The 19,106-nt window shown below is 39.4% G+C and overlaps 1 protein-coding gene across 2 annotated transcripts in view; it reads left to right on the forward strand.

The window, feature by feature from the left end:
* abcc3 (ATP-binding cassette, sub-family C (CFTR/MRP), member 3) overlaps positions 1 to 19,106 on the forward strand; it is an 88,422-nt gene that overhangs the window by 27,679 nt on the left and 41,637 nt on the right. For both annotated transcript variants that reach the window (XM_084433520.1, XM_084433519.1), the window contains exons 3-12: positions 1 to 126; positions 1,896 to 2,033; positions 3,391 to 3,516; positions 3,635 to 3,696; positions 4,732 to 4,863; positions 6,899 to 7,126; positions 9,605 to 9,782; positions 12,852 to 13,013; positions 13,759 to 13,851; positions 14,815 to 15,018. In XM_084433520.1, the coding sequence (XP_084289646.1) occupies positions 1 to 126; positions 1,896 to 2,033; positions 3,391 to 3,516; positions 3,635 to 3,696; positions 4,732 to 4,863; positions 6,899 to 7,126; positions 9,605 to 9,782; positions 12,852 to 13,013; positions 13,759 to 13,851; positions 14,815 to 15,018 (1,449 nt within the window). The remainder of the gene's footprint in view (positions 127 to 1,895; positions 2,034 to 3,390; positions 3,517 to 3,634; positions 3,697 to 4,731; positions 4,864 to 6,898; positions 7,127 to 9,604; positions 9,783 to 12,851; positions 13,014 to 13,758; positions 13,852 to 14,814; positions 15,019 to 19,106) is intronic.

Below are 19,106 nucleotides of genomic sequence, written 5' to 3' on the forward strand. Positions count from 1 at the left end.
GCTCTGGGCTTGATATTGTGGATAGTATGCTGGACAGACCTGTTCTCTTCATTTCATGAGATGAACCAGAATCACTTTAGACCCCCAATATATTTTGTTACACCTTTAATAGTCGGCATGACAATGGTAAGTGAGAACATCTGATAAATATGTTGCTTGTGTCCCAAGAGTCTGATCTTAAAATCATTTCACTGAGTTTTCAGACCTCAAACCTTCACTGAAACCAACCATGACTTATTCTCATCACAGGTCAATGTGAATTGTTTAGTGAATCTGTGCCAGTGTAATTCAGCCGTTATCGTTCACTTTCTGACAGCTTAAATATAAGAGTCGCAGAGAGTGTGGACACTGGTTATGGAAAAGTCTGACAATTGAAATATAAATAAGGCACATTCTACAACATCTCAGAGTGTTGAACCTTTGCAGGCATATTCATGACCATAAATGAGAAATAAACACACATTTTCAAGAAAAACATCTCAGGTTAACCAGTATTTGAGGGGGGAAATTAAATTGCCTAATAAAATGCATGATATGACGATGAGTTTTTTTACGATCTCTATGACAATTTTTGTAATACTTTTACAATTTTCCTAAACTCTTAACACAGTTTGCACAACATGTGTTGTAGAGAGGCTTCAAAAGAAACTGCAGTGCAAAACACAATCTATGATCAATACAATATACTGGGCCCTATTTTAACGATCTGAAACGCAAGTATCAAACGCGAAACGCAAGTATCTTTGTGGGCGGATCTCGGGCGCTGTTGCTATTATACCGGCGGGATAAATGACTCTTGCGCCCGACGCAAATCTAAAACGTGTTGTTCTGAAGTCACTTCATTACTCATAGGTGTGGTTTGGGGCGTAACGTGAAATAAACCAATCAGAGCGACATCTCACATTCCCTTTAAGAGCAGGCGCGCTTGTTCCATGGCGGATTGCTATTATAACGGCGGATTTGCCAGGAGCGGTTCACAGCCGAGGAGACCGACGTTCTCGTCAGGGCCGTAAAACACAGAGAAGTGACATTGGGGATGGAGAAACACACACAAATTAGCTTCGCTTAAACAGGCGTAGGATAATTTGGGTAAATGTGTAAGCTAGATTTATGCCTATTTTTTCACATCTTCATGGACACCACAATGATTTCCCTCGTGTGGTAATATTGTATGGTTTTCTAAAAATGAAAACTGCTGCGTCTGTTTGTAGATGAGAGAATCAAAGTGTATGAGCGTTGTGCACACGCTGCATTATGGCCAAGCATGCGCCCTTAAAATAGCCTCTGAATAACATGTGTAACGCGACTTTAGACGAGGTTTCTCCTGGTCAGTGGCGGAATTGTTTTCTGAAACTGCAAAATAGCACCAGGGAACGTTTGCGCCGGAACACGCCTCCTCTTTTCGCTGAACCGCCCCCGGGAGCACAAGTTCATTCCCTAATTTACCGACGTGCGTCTGTGGAGGGAAAAGTCTGCTGTGCGCGGGTGAGAAATAGGAATAATACATGCGTCGCTGTACAAAGTCAATTGCGCTGGGTGCGAGATAGGGCCCACTGTCTTGTATAAGGGCACATTTAAATAATGCCGTTTCTGATGTTAGTGTTTTTATGACATTGTTCTATGACTGACTAAATGCTCCTGTTGGAAGAAGTGTTTTGGAATAATGATTTGATTTTGAGACATGTTTTGCAGTGTATTATTGTATTTTTATTTTACATTTTGAGCATGAAATTAACCGTTCTGCCAATTGTGTGTTGTAGGTGTGTTAAGAGTTTAGGAAAATTGATTTAAAAGTATTAAAACGGTTGTAATTTGTTAAGAATACAGACAGACCGTCCGGAGGTCATCTGTCTCTGCCCAGAAGGTCGTGTAAAACGTTGTTTTCTCTACTCCAGTTGTTAGCCACGTTCCTGATCCAGTTCGAGAGGCTGAAAGGTGTGCAGTCGTCCGGTGTGCTCTTAATATTTTGGACGATCTCAGTGTTGTGTGCCATTGTGCCTTTCCGGTCCAAAATCCTGCATGCCAATCAAGAGGTCAGTGCCCCCCCCGCCCCCCCCCCCGCCCCCCCCCCCCCCCCCCCCCCCCTCCTGAAAACCCATTAGTGCATTCGTTCCACGTAGATACTCGTTTGTTTCTGTCTAACCATGTGAATTGTTCATCTCTCAGTAATTGTTCATCTCTCAGACTCTCTGCACCCTTTATCTTCACATGCATCTTTTGACCTACATGTTTCCTCAGCTCTGAGAGGAGTTCAGCTCAGGCCACGAGTGTTTTGAGAGAATAGTGCTGCTGTTGTTCCTCAAACCTGCTTAAGAAAGCTTATCTAACTCACAGAGCAACACAGCTCAAGGCTGTCACTCCGCTAGCTGCTGCTTTACAAGTCAAATTCATCTGAATCTTGCTCCTGGTTATAACACATGCCATCTGATTTAGAATTGTGTGCAATATTTCATTTATGCATAGCTTTTCATTGCATTTAAAGTTTCCATATTTATTCACTTCATGCATCCCTGGATATTGAACCTATGAACTGAAGCGCCATGCTCTACAGCAACGTGTAAATATTATATATTAGACACCAAATATATATAATAATATTAATTTTGTTTGTGCATGTTGTGCATTTAAAATGGTCAGATATATGAATTTAAAAATATTCATATTGTTTGTGCATGTTGTGCATTTACATTTTTTAGACATATTAATTTAATATTAATATTGTTTGTGCATGTTGTGCATTTATATTTTTTAGACATATTAATTTAATAATATTGTTTGTGCATGTTGTGCATTTACATTTTTCAGATATATTCATTTAAAAATATTAATATTGTTTGTGCATGTTGTGCATTTATTTTTTCACATATATTCATTTAATAATATTAATATTATTTGGGCATGCTGTGCATTTACATTTTTCAGATACATTAATAATAATATTATTGTTTGTGCATGTTGTGCATTTAACATTTTCAGATTTTTAAATTTTTAATATTAATATTGTTTGTGCATGCTGTGCAATTAATCACATGCTTATTTTATTAAGAATAATTGATTTATTAATGTAATTTTTCAATGTTAAAATACCTCTGCTAAGCTTAACGAGGACATATCGAGACCCTGTGACACTCTTCAGATTAGTGCATCTCAACACACCCGACACACACCAGATGGCGTGACCGATGGCGTGAGTTTGAGGGAATGTCCGACGTGAACCGGCTGGACAATGCCTGAGCTTTGTCAAACATCTTAAACATCTAATAAAACTAGATATCTCAGATCTCTCTGTTCATAAAAAGCAGGGTTGAGTGTATTCAGGGCTCCGGGCGCTTGATGTGGCGTGTGTCGAGATGTTATGAGTAGATGATAAAGCAGCTTTCTCTGTTTCAGAACGAGGTCAAAGACAAGCTGAGGTTCACAACGTTCTACATGTACTTCGGCCTTACCCTGAGTGAACTGATCCTGTCCTGCTTCAATGAGAAGCCTCCTCTCTTCTCCAGAGCGGCCACGGATCCTGTGAGTGTGTGTGTGTGTGAGAGAGAGAGATCATTGAATTTCTTGCACGTTAGAAAGAGATTTGAAAGGTCAGAGCAGCAAAACTGAAGTGCTGCTGGTGTTTTTATTTATTTTCCAGAATGTGTGTCCAGAAACAACTGCCGGATTCCTCTCAAAAATGACCTTTTGGTGGTTTACAAGGTGAGTGTCTGTTCTGCTCTCCCTTTGGGAACTCAGGAACAAACCTATCCCAATGTTTTGGCTCAATTACTAGATCTTAAAGTTGTATTTTACAATTAATGCACAAATCTTCTGCAGTGCTCGAGCCAAAGGGGGAGATTTAAAGGGACAGTGCGTCTAAACCTTGTTCTGAGAACATTCCCTGTTAGCTGTGTTAATTCCGGAAACATTTTACGTTTAGGTTTTTTTAGAATTTTTTTCTTCATCGGAATGGAAGGAAACTTGGTAAAGGTTTTGGCACTTGCTATGTGAACACACAAAAAAATCATGGACATGATTCGAAAAGGTTAAATAGTCCTGTAAGAAATAGCCACACTTGAGCTCCTCGCGGTCAGAAACGAGTGCATTGGAAATGAATAAAGATTAATCTCCTCTAGTGGAAGCGTTTGGTACTGCAGCCGAACAACATCTCACTGAAAGATCATTTTTTGAGATATCAACCTCAAATTTGGAACACAACTTGTTTAGATTAATGGCTTTGATTTTCTTGCAGTTTTAGAGTAAAACGTGATTTTGAAAATATATATTTCATATAAAAATAAAAAATGGTATTTTTGTGTATTTTTCATAATAATACACATAAAATTCTGTAACTTTTTTAAAGTTCACTTTTTAAAACTTTTTTTACTTCAGCAATAATCTGCCAAGTATCGTCTTTAAAAAGAGATCAAACTTCAGTCTGTCGCTCTAAAGCATTCTATATTTACCACAGTTTAAGTTGGAAATTAAATTTTCAGGTCTAAGCTCAAAAAGTGAATAAATGGATTATAAATACAGCGTAAATATACTTTAGTATAAAAAAAATAGCCTAAAAATACAAAATATTAAATAAAAAAACATTATCAAACTAAACTATAGTACATTCATTTCATTGACCAAAAAAAAAAATCTGACACAATGATGCCCGAAAATGAACAATAAATACAAAAATAAATACAAAAATGGCCGACACGCGAAGAGCACCAGAGGGTTGAATGATTTGCTTCTGTTCTGCAGAATGGCCATCAAAGGCTACAAGTCTCCGCTGGAGAATAAAGACCTGTGGTCCCTGAATGAGCAGGACAGCTCAGGGCTGGTGGTTCCCAGTCTGCTCAACCAATGGGAGGTGGAGAAATCCAAAGCGCTGAGGTACGTATTCAAAAACACAGTCAGGCTCGTATCTGATTCAGTCATTCAATCTAAAGATTCTCCGTTTTTTGGTTGCAAGATTTTTACAATCAGTATCACATTGCAAGAGTTCTTCTCGGTGGTTAATAGGGTGTTGCTATGCAGTTGCTAAGGGGTTCTGGGTGGTTGCTGGGGTGTTCTGGTCAGTTGCTATAGTATTGTGGGTGGTTGTCACTAGGGTGCTGCTATGTGGTTCCTAGACTATTCTGAGCGGTTGCTAGGGTGTTGCAATGCTGTTTCCAGGGAATTCTAAGTGGTTTGCTGTTGCTATGGTGTTTTGGGTGGTTGTCAGGGTGTTCTTGGTCATTGCCAGGGTGTTGCTACGCTGCTGCTTGCTAGGGTATTCTGTGTGGTTGCTACATGTTTCTAAGGTATTGCTCGGGTGTTTTGTATTATTTCTGTTTTGGTGTTGCTACACATTTGCCAGGCTATACTGGTGGTTGTCAGTGTGTTGCTATGCAGGTGCTAGGATGTTCTGGGTGGTTGGTAGGGTGTTGATATTCTGTTGCTAGGGTGTTCTATATGGTTGCTAGGTGGTTGTAAGAGTGATGCTATGCAGTTGCTAGAGTGTTCTGAAAGTTGCAAGGGTGTTGCTATGCAGTTGCTAGGGTGTTCTGGGTGGTTGATAGGTGGTTGCAAGGGTGTTGCTATGCAGTTGGTAGGGTGTTCTGGGTGGTTTCTAGGGTGTTGCTATGCGGTTCCTAGACTATTCTTGTTGCTTTGCTTTTGCTATGGTATTATGGGGGGTTGTCAGGGTGTTTTTGGTCATTGCCAGGGTGTTGCTACGCTTCTGCTTGCTAGGTTCTGTTCTGTGTGGTTGCTAGGGTGTTTCTATGGTACTGTGGGTGGTTTCTACGTATTTATAAGGTATTATGGGTGGTTGCTCAAGTGTTTTGTATTTCTGCTGTTTTGGTGTTGCTACACAGTTGTCATGCTATTTTGGGTATTTGTCTATCTATCTATCTATCTATCTATCTATCTATCTATCTATTTATTGCGGTTGGTTGCCGCTTGGGCATCGCTATGCAGTTGCTAGGTGGTTTCTAGGGTGTTGCTATGCGGTTCCTAGGCTATTCTGGGTGGTTGCGAGGGTGTCGCTATGCAGTTGCTAGGGTGTTCTGTGTGGTTGCTTGGTGGTTTCTAGGGTGTTGTTATGCAGTTCCTAGGCTATTCTGGGTGGTTGCGAGGGTGTCGCTATGCAGTTCCTAGGCTTTTCTGGGTGGTTGCGAGGGTGTCGCTATGCAGTTGCTTGGGTGTTCTGTATGGTTGCTTGGTGGTTTCTAGGGTGTTGCTATGCGGTTCCTAGGCTATTCTGGGTGTTTGCGAGGGTGTCGCTAACTATGCAGTTGCTAGGGTGTTCTGTGTGGTTGCAAGGTGGTTGATATGGTATTGTGGGTAGTTGCTGCTAAGATCTTCCAATGCAGGTACTAGGGTGTTCTGGGTGGTTTCTAGGGTGTTGCTATGCAGCTCCTAGGCCATTCTGAGTGGTTGCTAGGGTGTTACTATGCATTTGGTAGGGCGGTTTGCACAATCCACATTTGAAACTGTGAATTTTGTGATTTTTGCAATTCTTTTTGTAGCGGCTAGTGCAGAACAACACATTTCACCTGTAACTTCAGTGAGCCAAAAGTTTAAACTTGTCTCTCAAGTAAATGTAATTTCATTTCATTCGGCAGATGCTTTCACCTTACATCTCACTGCATCTTTTCATTCTGCCGTTTGAGCTCCTAACGGACGATTCACATTTATATGTATAGTGCTTTTCACAATACACATCGTTTCAATGCAGCTTTACAGAAAATACACGAGTCCATATTACAATTTACAGTGATCTGTTTATCAGAGGAAACTGTCTAAGTTATGTATTTCAGAAGTGTACATATACAGTTATAGGTAATGAACACTTGTTTGTTAACAAATGATTGTGACATTTAGAAAAGTGTAGTGCTGACGATCAAAGGCACATTTTAAGCTCAGAGTGTATTGTTGTGTGCAGTGAGCAGAGTGTGAAGGATCAGGCCGCGTTCACGAAAGCGGACGGCGGCGCTGAAACGAACCACGTGGGTCCCGAGGAGGCGCAGGTTCTGCTGGCCCCGCGGAAGGAGTCCCGGCAGCCCTCGTTCCTGCGGGCCCTGATCCGGTCCTTCGGGCCCTACTTCCTCATCGGCTCCGCTTACAAACTCCTGCAGGACCTCATCACCTTCGTCAACCCGCAGCTGCTCAGGTGAACGCGAGTGTGTGAAGCCGACAAGAGACCCAGAACACACTACAGCCGCAGCTACTGATGAGTGTGTGTGTGTGTGTGTGTGTGTGTGAAGCCGACACTGAGACCCAGAACACACAACAGCTGCAGCTACTGATGAGTGTGTGTGTGTGTGTGTACTTGTACAACTATCTTTGTGAGGACCAGTTTGAGTTTTAGACCATTGGAGTGAGAACTAAGAGAGTAAAGTGAGTGACATTTTGGCCGGTCCTCAGTTTCTGAGAGCCTTTAAAGGCCTGTTTGAGGGTCAACACTTGGTTTTAGGGATCAGGTTATAATGAGGTCAAGGGTCGGTTTAGGGTCAGGGGTCGGGTTAGGCACTTAGTTGTGATGGGTAAGGTTAGGGTAAGCGGCTAGAGATTGCATTGTGTCAATGAAAGTCCTCATAAAGATAGATGTACAAGTGTGTGTGTGTGTGTGTGTGTGAGTGAGTGAGTGAGTGAGTGAGTGAGTGAGTGAGTGAGTGTGTGCATGTGTGTTTGTGTGTGTGTGTGTGTGTGTGTGTGTGTGTGTGCGTGTGTGTATGATGTAAAATGATGTTTAGTCACTCTTATCTACTAGTTCTCAGATTTACAGCAGATGTCCACAGGGTTGTAATGAGTTTTCTTTAATCAGGGCTGCCAAACGTTGAGTTTATCAGAGTGAGAATTATGGGGGATTTGGGGGATGTAAAAAAACGTGCATCACAATAAGTGATTGTGATTGTCAAAACATTTGGCAACTAAACACAAATTTGTTACGTTTAGTGACAACATCTTACAATGACTGGCAGGCTACTGAATTATTATTGCTCGGCACAAATTTCACGATTGCAGTTCAATTCTTGTGATTTAATTCCGATCTTGATTCAAAATCGATTAATTTGGATAAATATTAAGTACAGAAGATACATGTTAATTTTTCTCAGGAAAAAAAAAAAAACTCACCTAATGCTGTAAACATACAGAGAGCCCTGTCAAAGGTTAAAACTCAAATTAAATATAATGCGTTTTTATTATAATAACAGCGTTATAATATTTTAATGATATAAGTAAAAATATAATAAATATGGAATATAGTGCACATATTTAGCAAACTATCCTCTCTATAGCTAATTTTTCTAGCCAACTAACTACTTTGTTAATGAATTAAATGGCTTTCCTGAGGTAAAAATGTAACGTTATGTGACATATTGTTCTCCAGCTGTTTTATTGACCTCTTTCCACGGTTGAAAACACTGATTGATCGATATAATGTATGAGGCATATTCATTTTGGTAAGTTGTACTGTGTCTTTCAACACATCTATTGTTCATTCGTGTTTATTTACTATTAACTAGTAGTAAAGAGTATTAGAGATGCTCGGTTTACGTGCCGCTTGAACTGAGGCGATCACAAGCGCCAAAACCGTATTTATTGTTTGAATCTCGTACTGAAATTGACCGAATCTGAGAGCTGAGGATTTGTTTCATATCTGTCGGTGTCAGTGTGGCGTGAGAGTGTGTGTAAAGAGTTGTCAGCCCTGTCGTTAATGTAATATAGTGATCCATAATAAAGATGTTGAACATTACTCACTTCATGTCGTGAGTGATATTCATTAAAGCAACAGGTGTAATTGGAGACAGTCTGATAACGACAGACACAATAGCTGTTCTGTTCCTTTAACATTTACCTAGATATGGGTTTTATTACACACATGGATTTGTTTTGTTTATTTATAACAGGCAGAACAAACACGAAACGCGCTGATTAGCTGGAAGGAAGTGTAACATTAATCTTGACCCTGTAAAATCGTTTGCATGCTGTTTTGCTTTCGCCGCGTATGCTTTTCACACTCTCTGCACAATGCAAACGCAATGCAAATATGTTTCTCTACAGTCCGTTTTGCCAATTTGAATCGTACACTACAAGGTATAAGTTTGGAATACGTCGTTTTTTAATTCTTATGCTCACCGAGGCTGCATTTATTTGATCAGAAAATACAGTCAAAACAGTAATATAAAGCAACACAACATTGATAATAATCATAAATGTTTCTTGAGCATCAAATCCTCATATTAGAGTGATTTGTGGAGGATCATGTGACACTGAAGACTGGAGTAATGATGCTGAAAATTCAGCTTTGATCACAGGAATAAATTACACTTTATTTTATATTCACATAAAAAACAGCTGTTTTACATTATAATAATATTGAAAAAATGTACTGTATTTTTGATCAAATAAATTCCGCTTTGGTCACAGAAATAAATTACACGTTACTATATATTCACATAAAAAAACAGCTGTTATACATTCTAATAATATTTCACAATTTCTACTGTATTTTGCAGCCTTGGTTAGCGGAAGAGACTTAATTATTCCAATCTTTTGACTGTTCGTGTAAATATGACTCATGGAAACCACATTGCATGAAACGAACAGAGTTGTGGTTTTAACAGGATTCTCCTTTCATTGTCAGGATGTTGATTGAGTTCACCAAAAACAAGCAGGCGCCGCTGTGGTGGGGTTACGCGCTGGCTTTCCTGATGTTCGGCACTTCCCTCTTACAGACCCTCATCTTGCATCAGCACTTTCAGTACTGCTTTGTCACGGGCATGAGGCTTCGCTCGGGGATCATCGGAGCCATCTACAGGAAGGTACACACAAGAACACACTCGCGTAGACCAAAATGCAATATTTGTATGTAAAACATCATTTTTTGTGTGTTTTGTGAACATTAAAAACCCCCTGTAGTCAATCATTTTATCCCTTAAAACTCATCTTTGATCACCAAAATGACATATTTAAAAATGTCTTCATGCCTTAAAATATCTTGAATGTAACTCGACACCCTTGCCTCATTTAGTATGCGCGGTTCTATGAATATGCAAATGAGCCCCGCCTCCACTCACTCACTCAGCTCAGAGATCCACTGGTTGACGATCACACGTTGATCTGATTGGTTACAAGGTAGTTTGTGACGTCAGAAACACCAGCGATTTCAAAGCGTGTTTTTGAGACTGTCTTTGGTTCACTGCAGTTTTAAGGAGGAAATACTCAGCAATGGAGTCGACTTATGAACTTACACATTGTTTGTCTTAAAGCATATTAAAAACACCACATAGACACATAAACAACATTAAACGCTGGATTTTACATCTTTAATGTAACATTCTAGTTTGTCATCCTGCAAACAGTATGGGAACGTTACTTCTAAATGTTCGCTGAACGTAAGTAGTAAAAACGTTAGGCGAACATGAAAAATGTATAAGTGAAACGTTTGTTCAGAACAGAGCGCTCCCTGTAAGCTGGCTGTCTTTGCATTTCTTTCTTCTGTGTAACACAATATCTCAAACGTCTGGTTTTTTGCCCACACAATGGGCTCCTTGTTCTTTAACATCTTATTTTGTATTACGCAAAAGAAAGAAATGCATACTTCTGCACAATCAAATGTAGGTTCGGAATGACATGAGTAAATAATGGTGAACTAAGCTTTTAAGCTAGTATATAGGGGGTTAAACAAAGAGGAAGCACTTTAGTTTGACCCTTCATAGTACTAGAAACTGCAGTTTCTCAAGGTAACTCAAATTACCTCTCCACGGTGTACTTTTACAGGTTTGTCTGTATTACGCCCCGACTCCAGGGGAATATAAAAACACTAAAGAGGCGTAATAAATAATTATTGGGTTGTGGAAATGGAATCCCAGCACGCATCACTCCGGTCGATAATCAAAAACAAATACACAAATTTAAGCAAAAAAGTAATACATTTATTAAGGAAAACAAGTGAAATAAAGAGCATCTCTTCAGGGTGTAGAAATACAAACAAAACGAATATAAAAAAGAAAAGAGGGGAAAATTAATGACCTAATCAAATAACAGTAACAGTCCGTTTATTATGATAAATGTAGTACGGTATGCCAGGAAAAGTACATGAAACTCTAGTAGATACTGATAATTGAGCTTATATTAACAGTAACTTGCACTTGAGTGTGTTATTCCTGTTATGGCTATATTGCGGTGACTGGCAAAAACAAGAGTTACATTTACAATATAAACATTAAAGCTTCTAAAAGATATGCACAACTGCGTTTCATTTCAAATGCAGGCGTGACGCCAGCATGGCATTGCGTTTATAGAAGTTCAAGTCTCGCAGTTTCAGACGGATAGTTATTTGGAAGTAATCCAGCCGTGTGTGTGGCCTCTGCTCTACTGCTCTAAAGAGTAAAAGCAGAAGAATAGCTCAGGGATTTCAGTTGCCTTAGGTGTGGTAGGTGTGACGGCATGTTCACACACATCTGTGCACTTTTACCTAGAGTCAGTCTGTCTGTCACCAGCAATATTCCTTGAATTGAAAAAGCAAATAACTGCGTTAGAAAAAGCTTTGAAATGCATCAGCAGGCGTCACTACTATATACTGTGTTCATGGAGCATGGAATGGAACGTTCTGGAAAGGTTATCTCAAAGTTATGCACAAACAATAACGTTAATTGAATGTTCGATTTGATTCTTTAACAATGTTCATGTAACCATTCATTCATTGTTCATGGAAATGTTTTTCTGAAGCGTTTCGGTCGGATGTTAATGTAACGTTTTTTTAAATGTACTACTTTTTTTGGAATGTTCAGAGAACATTCAAATGTAACGTTCCCGTGATGTTTACAAAGTGATGAAATGGAATCTTCATTTTAGAGTCTTTGGTTCACTGCAGTTTTAAGGAGAAAATACTCGTCGATTTACACATGGTTTGTCTTAAAGGGGTGGTTGATTATGATTTGACTTTTCTAACTGTAGTTAGTGTGTAATGTTGCTGTTTGAGCATAAACAACATCTGCAAAGTTACAGCGCTCAAAGTTCAAACCAAAGGGAGATATTTGCTTTTAAAGAAATGGCTTTTTAAGAACTACAACAAACGGCTGGTAGAGACTACACCACATTCCTCCCGGGTTAGTGACATCACCAACCCTAGAATTTACATAAACCCCACTCCCCTAACACGGTTTATAGATTATCATGATAGAATATGCTAATCAATGGCTAGACGATAACTACACATCAGCTACATAAATTCACCAACTCTCCATTCAGAAATGTCCTGTTGCTTCTACATGTTGTCACTTCTTCTCGAGTCTCTCCATCTTTGTCTGACTCCGGTGTGAACATAAAAGGCTAAAAGTTTTTGAAATGTTCAATGCATGTGTGCGTGAGGTAAAAGCACACGAGCTCTTGAAGCTCCGCCCCCTGTGCCGGGAGCAGCAGCTCATTTGCATTTAAAGGGACATACACAAAAACGGTGTGTTTTTGCTCACCCTCAAAAAGTGACAATTTTAACATGCTATATAAAAATATCTATAAGGTATTTTGAGCTAAAACTTCACTTACACACTCTGGGGACATCAGAGACTTATTTTACATCTTGTGAAAAGGGCATTATACCACCCCTTTAAAGCATATTAAAAACACCACATAGACATATAAACAATATTAAAAGTTCAAATAACCCCAAAAAGTTGAGTGAATGATTCAATGACTCAGTCATGTGTGATTCAACGACAGAGAATGCTATTATATATTACTGAACATTTTAAACCTTAAATTTAGTTACTGATGCATAAAATCTAGTTGAAATCTAGTTGTTTTTGTATTGTGGCAATGAAAAGAATGATTTCTACAGTGTATGTTGGATCGTAGGAACATGTCTGACACGTTTTCATCGGTCTTCACAGTCACTAGTGATCACGAACGCAGCCAAGCGCTCGTCTACGGTGGGTGAGGTGGTCAATCTGATGTCTGTGGACGCTCAGCGCTTCATGGATCTCACCACCTTCCTCAACATGCTGTGGTCAGCGCCGCTGCAGATCGTTCTGGCTCTCTTCTTCCTGTGGCAGGTGAAGCTTTTACAGATTTGAATACATTTAAATACTTGCCCTTGCTTTTTAGGGGAATGTTTCTCTGAAAAATTCTAAATGCAAATCTAAAATGCTTCGAGGCATATAATCATGCATAGTTATGAGTAAAATAAATTTCCCTGTTAGGCCTTTAAAAGGGAGGCTTTTCCATTTTTTTATAAAACACAACATGCCTTCATCTCTGAAAACCATGAACAAAACTGTGCAAGGTGCAACAAAAGTCATTCTACATTAAATACAGGTTTGTTTGCAACAAGGTGAAGAACGGTTGAACGACCACCGGGTGTTTTAAGCTGAATTATTGATTATTTTAAAATGGAAGTCCTGGAAAACCCTTGAAAACATCCATATTTATGAAGAAGTACAAATTGAAAGACAAATGAAACAACACAAATTCACGCAAAATTAAGGTTGCAGCCAGTTTGATATCAATATTGAGCCATTTCGCATGGCTATGAACGTGATATTGCTCATATTTTTCAAGTATATGATACAGCTTTCATTCAGCTTTCAGCTGGGGATGGAGGAGGGTAATTATCTCGTGAGAAACGAGAGCTGATGCGAGCTTGACTAACGTGACCTGCCAGAACTAACGCTAGACTTAGTGTATCTCTAAACTTCTGAAATGACAGTGGTTTTGTGTCGCAGGGAGGTAAAGTGATTGTTGTATGTTTGACAGAAAGGTAGACGTGAGCGATTCGTTCTCATTGTTGTCTTTCTCCAGAACCTGGGTCCGTCGGTGTTGGCTGGTGTGGCCGTGATGGTTCTGCTAATCCCATTCAACGCTTTCATCGCCATGAAGACCAGAACTTACCAGGTCAGCTGTCCTGTTCATCTGAGTCCAGAACATTCAGAAGAAACGTTCCCGTAACGTTTACAAAGTGACGAATTGAAATCTTCCCTTAATGTTCAATGATGTTGAATGATTCAATGACTCATTTACTTGTGATTCAATGACAGAGATGCTATTATTAACATTTTCACATTTTCAACCTTAAATTGGATAACTGATGCATAAAATCTATTTGAAATCTAGTTGTTTTTGTATTGTGGCAAAGAAAATAACCATTTCTACAGTGTATGTGGGAACATGTTTGACACTTATTCGGTCACAAACTGAGTCGGTCTGTTCACACAACGGCCTTCAGTTTCTGCTGCTTATCAATATATCATCTTCTGCTGTGGTTTCCAGAGCACAAGCTTATCAGTCACATTCACATTTTTTGTGACGTATCAGTTCCTCTTAAAGAGACAGAGCCCGAATCTAAACATGAACAAAACTTCTTGTTTGCTGTCACTGATGTCTGTATATCTGCACCAGAGTTATTATAGTTAACTAAAACCATACTACAAAAAAAAAAAATCCATTACTTGAAATTAAATAAACTGTAAACTGTAATTTATAAAAATTTTAAAAATATTAAAAACCTTTATTTTATTTAAGCTAATTGCCATGGCAACATTTCTCATTACATTTTTTTTTTTACTGTAAGTAAAATAACTAAAACTAAAACTGAATTTTTTTATTACAAAAATGCACAACAAAATTACTTAAAAAACATTAACTTAAATGAAAATGGAAAATACAAAAATAAAACCATATTTAAAATATTAACAAAAACTAAAACTGAAATAAAAATTCATCAAATATATATAGACATATAAAAAAACTGAATAAAAACTAAGAATTCACAACAAAATTACTAAAACTTTAATTTAAATAAAAAAAAAAAATATATATCCCTGAAAGCAATAAGAGCGTGTGAGATGCTGTGCACAGGTGGAGCAGATGAAATACAAGGACGAACGCATCAAGCTGATGAACGAGATCCTCAACGGCATCAAGGTGTTGAAGCTCTACGCCTGGGAAATTTCCTTCAAGGAGAAGATCCTGGAGATCCGACAGAAGGAGCTGAACGTGCTGAAGAAGACGGCCTACCTCAGCGCTCTGTCCACCATGGCCTGGACCAGCGCGCCGTTCCTGGTAACACTCCTCTATCCCTGAGCCTGCGCTTTCCTGTGTGTGTGTGTGTGTGTGTGTGTGTGTGTGTGTGTGCACTCTAAAAAACACTGCACGATATTGAGGAAAAATGTGTTTAACTACTTAAGAGATATGATAATGCTTAAAAATATAACTTAACTTACTTAATATAACTTAGTAAAGTAAACTTAAATTAGCTTCTAAATATATTTACAATGATATAACCTACATACTGTACGTGTTTCACAGTCTTTTAGTGGCAAGAAAACATCCCTAAACTTCTGCCAGTGAACATCAGTGTTTTACTGTATATCAGAAGTGTTATTTTAACATCAGTGTAAACCTCGGGGTTCAGGGGTTCAGGTTATCCTACATTAGAGTTATTAAACAACACAAACTGAATAATCAAATGTAAAAATAAAACACTGCTTAGTTTTCACTGTATGAATTAAATATATCCTGATTCTTATTAAAGCTACAAAAGTTGTTCATCCGAGAGTGAGGGATTTACTCTCTGTCTTTTGTTCATGACCCCAGTTATTTCGATAATTTCGATATATTGTGCAGCCTTATTTTCAACCCAAGGGCTGAGTAAATATAGGACAGAACACGTTGGGTTAATTTTACACAGCAAATTGGGTTGTTTATTTAACCCAGCATAGTTGATTCATTTTTACTATAATACTTTTATTGTTTTTTTGTTTGTTTTTTGTTTTACGGATTACCTCAAAAAATTCTCTAAACTTTAAAAAAAATACTCGATACAACCACTGACTTGCATGATAATTCCTTTATTTTCAATCATATTTTACAGCAGGGGTGCCCAATCCTGCTCCTGCCGGTCGACTGTCCTGCACAGTTCAACCCTAATCAAACACACCTGTCTTTAATTTTCAAGTGAACCTGAAGACCTTAATTGATTGCTACAGGTGTGTTTGATTAGGGTTGGAGATTAACTGTGCAGGACAGTCGATCGGCAGGAGCAGGATTGGGCACCCCTCTTTTACAGTATAGTATATTTTAAATCATTTTTGCCAACATTAAAGCTCATTTAACAAATATTAGAAGTAAAAATTAAACATTTAGAAGTAATTCAGGTGTAATCGACCAGTCTCTGTTGTCCTTTTTCTCTTGTCTCCTTCTGTCTCCTGTGTCGTGTTCAGCGGAGGGATTTCTAACTTACGAAAGAAATATGTCCACACTTCTAACGCAGAAATATGCTGTGACTCCATAACCTGTCCATGAACAATCAGTGTACAGTTCTGAGAACATATTTTAACATCATATGTGGCCTATTTAAGATAAGATAAGATAAGATAAGATAAGATAAGATAAGATAAGATAAGATAAGATAAGATAAACCTTCATTCGTCCCACAGTGGGGAAATTTCTGTGTTACAGCAGGAAAAATTAAGAAATAAAAATAAATGCAAATAAATAAAAAAGAGAATATACACATACTATAATAACAGTATATACAGTATATACACAGTACAATGTATAAATACAAAAAGGGGGAAAAAAATTAAAATATGCATTTCAGGTAATATTTTAAAGTGGTATTGCCCTTAATTGTGAATACTATGGCACATAATATTGCACATGTTACATGTAATATTTCACACAGGTGATGTTTATTGCACAGCTAAAAAGTAATAACAGTGTATTTTGTTGACTGGTCTACTGGGAACAGCTTTGGTTGTAAAGTCTAACAGCAGCAGGGAGAAAAGACCTTCTGTAACGCTCCTTCAGACACTTAGGATGTATCAGTCTGTGACTGAAGGAGCTGCTCAGTGACGTAACGGTTACATACAGGGGGTGAGAGGCGTTCTGCAGCAATGATGATAGTTTTGCTACCATCCTCCTTTCTCCCACCTCCTGTACAGTGTCCAGGGGAATCCCCAGGACTGAGCTGGCCTTCCTGATCAGCTTGTCTAGTCTCTTCCTGTCTGCAGTAGAGATGCTGCTGCCCCAGCAGACCACTCCATAGAATATGGCTGAGGCCACTACAGAGTCAAAAAAAATTATTCTGCATCTTTTTGAATAAAATCAGAACATTTCATGCGAGGCATCAGCCTTCCAAGTTTGCATCACGTGAAAAGATTGTCGCAACACTCAATTAGGTGACTCGCATCACATCCCTGTATGTTGCTTTGCATAAAATTAAACGATTTACAGAACAAATGAACGAATTTATAGATAAAATAAAATGTACACAAACCTGTATTTTACCGAAGACCATTTGGACTGAGCTGCACTGCTCTCTCCTGAAGAGGTCGCAAAAAGTCTGCGATAAATAACTCAAATGCTGGGTTGTTACGTCTCCAGTTGTACAGGATCTGGGTAACACAAAAACTACTCAAACACTGGGTTGTTACGTCTGACCCAGGATCTGGGAAACACAAAAACTACCCAAACACTGGGTTGTTACGTCTGACCCAGGATCTGGGTAACACAAAAAATACCCAAACACTGGGTTGTTACGTCTGACCCAGGATCTGGGAAACACAAAAGCTACCCAAACACTGGGTTGTTACGTCTGGCCCAGGATCTGGGAAACACAAAAGCTACCCAAACACTGGGTTGTTACGTCTGACCCAGGATCTGGGAAACACAAAAGCTACCCAAACACTGGGTTGTTACGTCTGACCCAGGATCTGGGAAACACAAAAGCTACCCAAACACTGGGTTGTTACGTCTGGCCCAGGATCTGGGTAACACAAAAACTACCCAAACACTGGGTTGTTACGTCTGACCCAGGATCTGGGAAACACAAAAGCTACCCAAACACTGGGTTGTTACGTCTGACCCAGGATTTGGGAAACACAAAAGCTACCCAAACACTGGGTTGTTACGTCTGGCCCAGGATCTGGGTAACACAAAAACTACCCAAACACTGGGTTGTTACGTCTGGCCCAGGATCTGTGTAACACAAAAAATACCCAAACACTGGGTTGTTACGTCTGACCTAAGATCTGGGTAACACAAAAACTACCCAAACACTGGGTTGTTACGTCTGACCCAGGATCTGGGAAACACAAAAGCTACCCAAACACTGGGTTGTTACGTCTGACCCAGGATCTGGGAAACACAAAAGCTACCCAAACACTGAGTTGTTACGTCTGACCCAGGATCTGGGAAACACAAAAGCTACCCAAACACTGAGTTGTTACGTCTGACCCAGGATCTGGATAACACAAAAACTACCCAAACATTGGGTTGTTACGTCTGACCCAGGATCTGGGAAACACAAAAGCTACCCAAACACTGGGTTGTTACATCTGACCCAGGATCTGGGAAACACAAAAGCTACCCAAACACTGGGTTGTTACGTCTGACCTAAGATCTGGGTAACACAAAAGCTACCCAAACACTGGGTTGTTACGTCTGACCTAAGATCTGGGTAACACAAAAGCTACCCAAACACTGGGTTGTTACGTCTGACCCAGGATCTGGATAACACAAAAACTACCCAAACATTGGGTTGTTACGTCTGACCCAGGATCTGGGAAACACAAAAGCTACCCAAACACTGGGTTGTTACGTCTGACCTAAGATCTGGGTAACACAAAAGCTACCCAAACACTGGGTTGTTACGTCTGACCTAAGATCTGGGTAACACAAAAGCTACCCAAACACTGGGTTGTTACGTCTGACCTAAGATCTGGGTAACACAAAAACTACCCAAACACTGGGTTGTTACGTCTGACCCAGGATCTGGGTAACACAAAAACTACCCAAACACTGGGTTGTTACATCTGACCCAGGATCTGGGAAACACAAAAGCTACCCAAACACTGGGTTGTTACGTCTGACCTAAGATCTGGGTAACACAAAAGCTACCCAAACACTGGGTTGTTACGTCTGACCTAAGATCTGGGTAACACAAAAGCTACCCAAACACTGGGTTGTTACGTCTGACCCAGGATCTGGATAACACAAAAACTACCCAAACATTGGGTTGTTACGTCTGACCCAGGATCTGGGAAACACAAAAGCTACCCAAACACTGGGTTGTTACGTCTGACCTAAGATCTGGGTAACACAAAAGCTACCCAAACACTGGGTTGTTACATCTGACCCAGGATCTG

The sequence above is a fragment of the Rutilus rutilus genome (genome assembly GCF_951802725.1).
Source record: "Rutilus rutilus genome assembly, chromosome: 16".
Lineage (NCBI taxonomy): Eukaryota > Metazoa > Chordata > Actinopteri > Cypriniformes > Leuciscidae > Rutilus > Rutilus rutilus.